This window comes from Dendrobium catenatum, unplaced genomic scaffold (genome assembly GCF_001605985.2).
Source record: "Dendrobium catenatum unplaced genomic scaffold, ASM160598v2 original_scaffold_103796, whole genome shotgun sequence".
NCBI lineage: Eukaryota > Viridiplantae > Streptophyta > Magnoliopsida > Asparagales > Orchidaceae > Dendrobium > Dendrobium catenatum.
The window spans coordinates 26,778-35,359 of record NW_021422234.1 but is presented as its reverse complement, the minus strand read 5'-3'; the positions used below and the strand labels follow the sequence as shown (position 1 = coordinate 35,359).

Genomic DNA, 8,582 nt, shown 5'->3' with positions numbered 1-8,582 from the left:
TGTCAACCCGCGCAGCATCCCTAGACGTCACGTGTGTACCAATAACACGCTCGCTGGGGCCCATGCGGGTTCTTGATTGCTTTTACCTCCTTTTAGTGTATCTACGTGTACACAAACTACGGTGCACGTGCAGGGGTACTTTGAAAGTATTCGTAGACGCCTTCTGTTTGCTTGTACGAATGTTACAGATCCGGTGGCGTGGCGTAGCAGTTTTTGACTAGAGTTGTTCGCTGCTTCGTACAGGTAGATTGTCGTGCACTGCTTGTTGCTTTCTGCAGGTGGATTGTAGTGCACCAACGAGTCTCCTGTATTAGGATCGTATGAGCTCGTACTTGTCATATTCTTCATGCATTTTGTTGTGATTTTTGGTCTTTGCAATACAACCATTACTGTTGGAGGTAGATATTCATCCTTAGACTGAAGTTGACTACAGGATACTGCATTTACTATAGTCTCTATGCATCTACCCATGAATGAATGTTGTACATACATTTGTATTCGTAGAGGAGATTGCATGTATTGCAGATCTTTTTAACTAAGTGATCCAAGTCATTTCAATTCATTTATTCCTCTTCTGTGTTTCTTTTTTAAATCATTTTAATATGTATTTTCTTGGAATCAAACTGCCGTGTAGGTTGAAGACCCTTTGTTGAATTATTGCACCTACACTGTCCTCAAAAATAGTTTAGCTCTACCTGCAAACTTTTTATCCTCCAAGATGGTTTACAAGACACACAATGAATTAGATATCGATCCTTTCATTCAAATTGAGATGATCGTTGTAGGATAACTATGATTGCTCGAATAGGCTTTATACCAAAGCTTGTAGTGACTTTGTGTGAACCTTTGCTTGAAAGCAAGTTGTATCACAACTTCATTTGTTCATCTACGTTTATCTGAGTGCACTGAAGGCTTGTTCGTCATGAGTCGTTTTGCTTGATTGTTGATTTCCATTTCAATACTCTCTCCGAGTTCATTTGGTATTTGTTATCTGGTTGTATTTTCATTTGGCTCTTACTTGAACATTGATCATGCTTGGATGCCCTCCTTTACGAGTCCCTTGTTATATGATTCAAATTCTATTTCGTATATATGCTTGAACCCAAGTTCAGTGCCTCCTTGAGTTTAAATTCAATATGAGTCTTTTATATTCATTCAAGTCCTTCAAGTTCTATGTCTCATTAAAGTCACTTCGGACTTGAGTCAAATGTTTGCAAGCTCAAGTTCATTGGATGCTTAAATCAAGTTCCTTGCTGTTTTGTAGAGTCCAAGCTTGAGTTTATGTCCACGGTACTTAGTTCATTTCTTTATAATCTTTGGTCCTTTGCTCATTCAAGTGTGAGTTCCTTTGATGTATAGACCAAGTTCAAATATGAGTCCAAGTGTTCAAGTTTTTTTTTTTTTTTTTTTTTTAATCCTTTGATGTTCAAAAGCTTGCAAGTTCAAGTTCTCATAGTCTTGTTCAAGTCCAAATTCATTTAAAATTCTTGCAAGTTCAGGATTGATTTTAGTTCAATTTTATTTCATTGTTCATTTAAGTCCGAATTTTGGTTCAAGTCCGATCCCACAAGTCCACCGTTCACATTCTTTTGAGTTCAAACAGGTCCGAGTACAATATGTTTTCACCCGAAATTTTGGCAACCTCCCGGCGTCTCCCCCATTTAGGGGAAAAACGTCGAAAAACTGGGCCTCCCGCCACGCTAGAGAAAAGCGTGTACGATAGGTGCCCTCTTTCGAGGACACCGCGGCCGTGTAAAATTTTTGTCCCCACCACGCCAGAGAAAGGCGTGTATGGGTCTTCAGTACTTGTTGCAAAAGAGAAACAGTGGTTTCCCCGCGAGCGGGTACTTATGAATGAAAAGCAGTTGTTTCCCCGCGAGCGAGTACTTATGAATATCCCGATCTCATCGTATGCGTCGCACCGGGTTCCCATCCCACCACGCTAGAGAAAAGCGTGTATAGGCGGTTTGTCGGCTCGACACGCACGTCGAGAACAAGATTTTAGGTGATCACCCGATTCGTTGAAAACACCGCGACGAACTTCCTCCCACCACGCTAGAGAAAAGCGTGTATAGGTGGTCGTTTGGTCGCGTTGCAAGCATCGAAAGCAGGATCTCGGGGTTTTAGAGTTTAGAAAGGTTATACCTGCATGGGGTCGTCAGTGTTGGCTCGAAAATCGAGGGAGAGAAACATTTTATTTATAATTAGTGATAAATTAACTATAATTAGTTGCGTTTGATTTACAATTAATTATGTTAAATTTAAAATTAATTATAGATTAATGAGATATAATTTATAATTAATTATAATTAATCACATTTAGTATATAATTAATTATATTTAATTTAAGATTAATTATAATTTAATTGAATTTAACATATAATTAATTATAAATTAGTTATAATTAGCTATATTTATTTATAACTAATTATATTTTAATTTATAATTAATTACAGATTAACTCAATTTGATTTGAGATTAATTATAAATTAATTATAATCAATCCCAAATAATAATAATAATAATAATAATAATAATGCATATGCATATACCTAAGTGGACTAAGTCGGCAGCAAGAAGGGAGGCGGCTTCGGGTCAGGGCAGATCGGACAGGTAGGAGGTTTCGGGTGAGGCTTAAGAGGAGGCGGCTGGCTCACAGAGGGAGGTCGTCTCAGGAGGAGGAGGCGACGGGTAAGGCTCGGCTAGGAGAGGCTTCAGACAGAATGGAGGTAAGGAGCTCTCCTCTCTCTCTCTCTCTCTCTCTCTCTCTCTCTCTGTGAATGATCGGGCAAGGATCGAAAGGGGCAGAGGAGATGGGAGTTCGGTCGCTGATAGGTCGGAGGTGGAAGAGGGGAGGAATCGGGCTGAGCAGTGACGGGAGCTTGCTGTGTGCGTGGGAGAGCAATGGGGAGTCGAAGGAGATCGTGTGTAGAACGAACGAGGGTTTCGATCGCATTTTATAGAGTCGAATGGGGTAACGATCGAGGTGAGCGTGGGGTGACTGCAACGACACCGAATCGCAGACGTGAGCACTGTAGCAAGCGGCGGGGATGTGACTGGATTTGAGCAGGATATCGGGATGGCTTGTACATGTATGGCAGAAAATTTTTTTATTTGATTTTTTTTGTTCTGATATGCTGTGTAGGTCAACACTTCTCCAAGTGTAGGCAGAGAACAGTCGTCATTTCACACTTCTCCAAGTGTTGGCAGAGTACTGTTGTCCTTTTACACTTCTCCAAGTGTTGGCAGAGAACTGGCGTCCTTTCACACCCTCTTGGTGTCGGTAGAGAATCGGATATTCTTCAAAGATCTTCTAACGAGCAACTATGAAGAAGTAGGAAAGATGATTGACAAGACTTACAAAGAGATTCTCACCTTTGGGCAACCTTCTGAACCCTTCACAATTACCACTTGAAAAATCTCTCTCCACACTCTCAAAACACTCCCAATCACTCTCACACTTTTGCTCTCAAGAAAAATAAAGATTGATTCATCCTAAGTCAGTTTTAAGAATCTTATATATGAAAGGCACGAAAAACTGTCTAGAAAATTAAAAATTTCAATTTTGAGCATCCACGATCGTACAGTACGATCGACAATCGTCCCGTAAGAACAGTTCCAAATTTGCTCGTACAATCCTGGACAAAACATTTTCGTACAAGCTGATCGTACAGTACGAAATTTATATCGTACGGTACAAACAGTTATAAAAAATTTCCTATTCGTCTGGACGAAAAGATACCCACAATTTCGTACTCTGGACATCGTCTATACGGACTCCAGATCATCCCGAACGAACAGTTCAAAAAATTTACCTGTTCGTATGGACGAAAATGTTCGTATCAATTTCGTACTTTGGACGTCGTTTGTATGAAGCCAACTTTGTACAGTACGAACAGTACTTAGTAATTTTTCCGTCCATGATTCGATTAACTACTTTCTGGAGAAAATAATTGAACAAATCGTCTCATACGATACGACATCGTACAGTACGATTAGTTTTAATAAATTGTTAAGTTTTAACACTCCCAGTGTGTGTGCACGGTTACCTAATTATAATCACACTCTCACAGACTTAATAAAAATATAAAATACATACTCCATTTACAATGAACCCTAATCTAATTTGATTTGAAGTATTTAACAATCTGGAGTATAATTTTCCTGAAATGTTAATACATACAAACAATAAAAGTAATATATCCAATATATGTTAGGAGAAACAGTAATCAAAACAATAATATTTGGAATCATCAAAAACACACAAAATATGAAAACATAATTATAAAAACTAAGTTGCAACATAATACATAAACATAACTTGAGTTTTCTGTTCACGTATAATTTATTTCTTTAGTGAATTTTGATGACTGTGAAAGCATCCCATTATCTTGAAAGTTATTAATAACCATTATTACACTAATATATAAAATATTTTCCCAAAAGGCGACAGGAAGATGTTAGGGAAGTGTTCTGCCAGTCTTGTCTTCCCCATGGAAAAGTGACCTTTCCACCATTTCTCCAGCTCTTTTTTCTCCTATCCTCACCATACCATAGTCATCGTTGTGATTATGGGACTGTGCTACCAGCATCGTTATCACCACCATCACTACCTTGAAGTGGTTGTGAGTTATGTCCTCCACTTCCAACTTTTTATCTTCATTGTCCCTATTGTCTCCACTACCAAGCGTCAGTGATTGATCTTTTGGAGAATGCATTAGTTTTTATAGAAAAATAAAAAAGTTGAAAAAAAATTATTTTGAATTTTATTGCCCAATTATATACAAAATATAGAAGTATTTATAACCTCCACATACTTAGTACAATCATGTTGTACAAGATTATAAATAATAATGATGGTAGATTAATTGTTACAATATATCTTCATCAATCATTCCTATTTTGATTTTAAATCTACTAAGATGATTTAGATTCACAGAAGCTCATAGATTGCTTGGGCAATGGCGTTACTAGATCTTAAAACTGCGGGTTCTTGCTCCTGTATGTTATGAGATTTCCTCATAAAAATATATAATATTCACACATGGATCTTTTAACTACTGATGATCCTACATAATTTGTATCAGCATACCCTTTAATTTATAAAATATTTTATTTTTATAAATAATTTTTTTATCAAGACTTGATTTAAGATATCTGAGTATTCTATAAGCATCTTAAAAGTGAAACGCTTTGGGATTATATATGAATTGACCGATGAGACTAATTACAAATGTGATGTCAAGATGGATGTGAGAGGGATTATTTTTTCAACTAGTCTTTATATTGTCAAGAGATCTTTTTTCTATCACCTGTCATAATTATATTGTCAATATATACGATAAGAATTGAGATTGTATCATCAAATAAGTGTTTTATAAAAAAATATGATCTCGTTAGCTTTATTTATATCTAGTTTCATTCATAGCTTTGTCATTCTGTCAAACCATGCTATCGGAGATTGTTTAAGGCCAAACATAGCCTTTTTTTAATTTGCACACTTTGCTCTAAGTGTCAAATTTAGTTAGATCCATATAGACTTTCTTTAGCATCCTCATAGAGGAAAGCATTTTTTACATCATGTTATTACATGGGCTATCCATAATTAGCTGCAAGATAAGTTAAAATGTCTATTGTATTCATTTTTATAACATAAGCAAAATTTTCATGGTAGTTAATTTCATATTTTTCAATAAATCTCATGTCTACCAATTTCGCTTTATACAATTCCATGCTTCAATTTGCTCTATATTTTATAGAAAAAATTCATTTGCATCCCACTATTTTTTCCTTTTCATAGTTCAAGGATCTCCTAAGTAAATTTTTTTCTATAGTACTCATATCTTCTCTCATGGCATCTTTCAATTCTGATTTTTCAATATCTCAAAGAAAAGTTTGCGATGTGAAATAGAATTAAAGCTGATATTTGTAAAAGTTTATGGGTAGAAGAAAGTTTTTAAAAAGATGTGTACGAGGAAATGAGATATAGAGGAGCATGTATAGTGATAGGTAGATCATCTGATATCAATTTTAAGTCTTGAGCTTGTTGAAGATTTTGGTTGGGCTTATTCCTTTTTATGCATACTTGAATGGTACAAAGTCTGGATGTATTGGAGTTTGAGTTCTAGGAATGTCAAGATGAAAAATGTAAGCTTCATCAAATTTTTCTTCCAATTGAGAGTTCTCTTGAATATGAGTTTGATTAAAAAAAGCTTTATTTCTCATCAAATGCAACCATCTTTTAAAGTAAGAAATTTTTTAGTGATAGGATGACAATAGTTATAGCCTTTTTAGTGGAGAAATATCCAATAAAGATATATTTGAAAGCTCTAAGATCAAATTTATCCCTATGTTATTTGTGAATACGGACATAAGTAATATACCCAAATATTTGGAGAAATTTTTTAGAGAAAGTTATTTATGGAAAAGAATTCCGTTAGATAATTTATAGAAATTTTGAAGTCAATTATCCTTGAGAGTACTCTATTGATTAGACATGTGACAATTATAATTATTTCTTCCCAATATCTTCTTGGCACTTAATTCTGGAATATAATTGTCCTGGTAATTTCCAGAACATAATAATTTTCCTTTCTTCCACTCTATTTTATTGGCTAGTGACAACACAGGAGGATTGATGGATGATACATTCTTTTTGAAAGAAAGATAATAATGTGTGATTAAAATAATCACAAGCATTATTAGTCTAAAATACATTAATGTTAACATGAAATTATTTTATATCATGACAGTATAAATAGGGAGAATAATGTTAACATTAGATTTTTATTTGATAATATGTACCAATCATACAAGTTCAATCATTAATTAAGATGATAAATCTAATAGCTCCAAAAATGACGAAGATTTCATAATGCCCCCAAATGGTCAAAGTGAACAATTAAAAAATGAGTAGAGGATTTAGAATCACTTTCAAAAGAAACAATTTTATGATATTTGACAATTTCAAAAGTCTCATAATGAAAATTCCATATTTACATTTAAGAAAAAGAAAGAAAAAAAATATATTACATTGTATGATTTTGAGAGAGGGATGTCATAGTCTATAATGATATTCTAAAATAGCTTCTATATTGAGGGTGAAAATAGAGGAATATAATAAGTGCTTTTCATTCTCAAGAAGATAACCCATGTTTTTCTCTAGCTTGCTCAATCTTCTTTATCTCTTACTTAATTTGATTTAACAATCTAGAATTTGCTTTATATATATATATATATATATATATATCTTTGTGTTTCAAAATTAAATTTAAAAATTTTGTGCTAAATCAAAAACATTAATTCAACTCCCTTTGGCTGTTGTCACCCACTTTCATTATGCTTCGAATATGAAAAAGTATTAAAAAAATCATGAATGAGCAACGTACATCCATATATTTGAAACCATAAGACATTATCAAATAGGGGATTCAAGTTGAAAGAATGTTGTTTTACATATATGTCAATGTTATGAATTGCAAATTGGGCCAGCCGTGAATTTTACCATAAAAGAATTACGACTCTTGTTAGAACTAAACCAATCAAAAGTTTCTTCCAAAGATGTGACTCCGATTGCTCTTAATCGCAACACAAATAACTTTACTAAGAAATCTCCTTTTCGTAGACTGATTATCCGAAAAGCAAAATGCCAGCAATTTAGGCATTGAGCTTTGACTTCATACCGGACTCTAGTACAAACACAATGAATCCACAAGTGAAATTTAATATATCAAAAAAATGTAAATAATTATAAAGCAAAAAAGTTCAGCCTACAGACAAATACAAAGTTAATAAGGATAGCCAGTGGCTCTTCAATTCATAATAAAGGAAGCGAAACCACACCTGGTGCTAATTGTAGTATAGCTCTAAGCCCATCCCGTCGTGGATCTCGTAATCCTTGAGGGTAATATGATCCTTATAGATGTTGTACCACTTCTGTATGCGGATCTTGTCAGCCCGCGTCCCCGTCTGTGCGGCTACCAGCTTCTTGAGATCACCGATCGTGTCATCTTCGTTGCACTTCACTCTCACCTTCTTCCCCAATCGATCATTCAACACCACCTCGATCATCTTCTCCCACTCAATCAAGACGCCAAAATTTCTCCGATCTCAATTGAATTTGCAATCAAGGAATTTCTGACAGGCGATTTCGACGAGTCGATGTCAACGACAATCCCAGGCCCAAAACCCTTTCTATGACTTATATAGGAAAGGTCCCTCTCTCTCTCTCTCTCTCTCTCTCTCTCTCTCTCTCTCCAACTTGCCTTAAATAAAAACATATTATCCAAAAAAATTAATTTGTATTTAAACTTAATAGTCTTTGTTAAATAAGGAAATGATTTATTTTAATTCATATTGAATGAAATTAATTAAAATATATGAGAATTCTTTTAATGAAAAACTTTTTAATCATATTAGAAATAATATATTTATATGAGAAGATTTACATTTACCTTAAAATATAAAAGGTTTACATTTATGAAGATTAAAATCAAATTTATTGAAATTAAACACATGCCATAAATATGAAAATATATTCTTTTATTTTAACTTCAAATTAATTGTTTAACTCATAAGCAAAT

The 8,582-nt window shown here is 34.4% G+C and overlaps 1 protein-coding gene across 5 annotated transcripts in view; it reads right to left on the bottom strand.

Annotated features, from left to right (window-relative positions):
• The window catches only part of LOC110109119 (ubiquitin-like protein 5), a 21,904-nt gene extending 13,685 nt beyond the window's left edge, over window positions 1-8,219 (bottom strand). The window contains exons 1-2 of one of the 5 annotated variants that reach the window (XM_028692016.1): window positions 7,843-8,219; window positions 4,650-4,668 (exon numbers count right to left, since the gene is read on the bottom strand). In XM_028692016.1, coding sequence (XP_028547849.1) covers window positions 7,849-8,070 — 222 coding nt within the window. In that variant the 5' untranslated portion in view covers window positions 8,071-8,219 and the 3' untranslated portion in view covers window positions 4,650-4,668; window positions 7,843-7,848. Of the gene's footprint in view, window positions 1-4,649; window positions 4,669-6,462; window positions 6,484-7,578; window positions 7,689-7,842 lie in introns of those variants that run through there. The other 4 variants (XM_028692018.1, XM_028692017.1, XM_028692015.1 and 1 more) reach the window with 4 other exon arrangements.
• Between the last annotated feature and the right edge of the window lie 363 nt (window positions 8,220-8,582).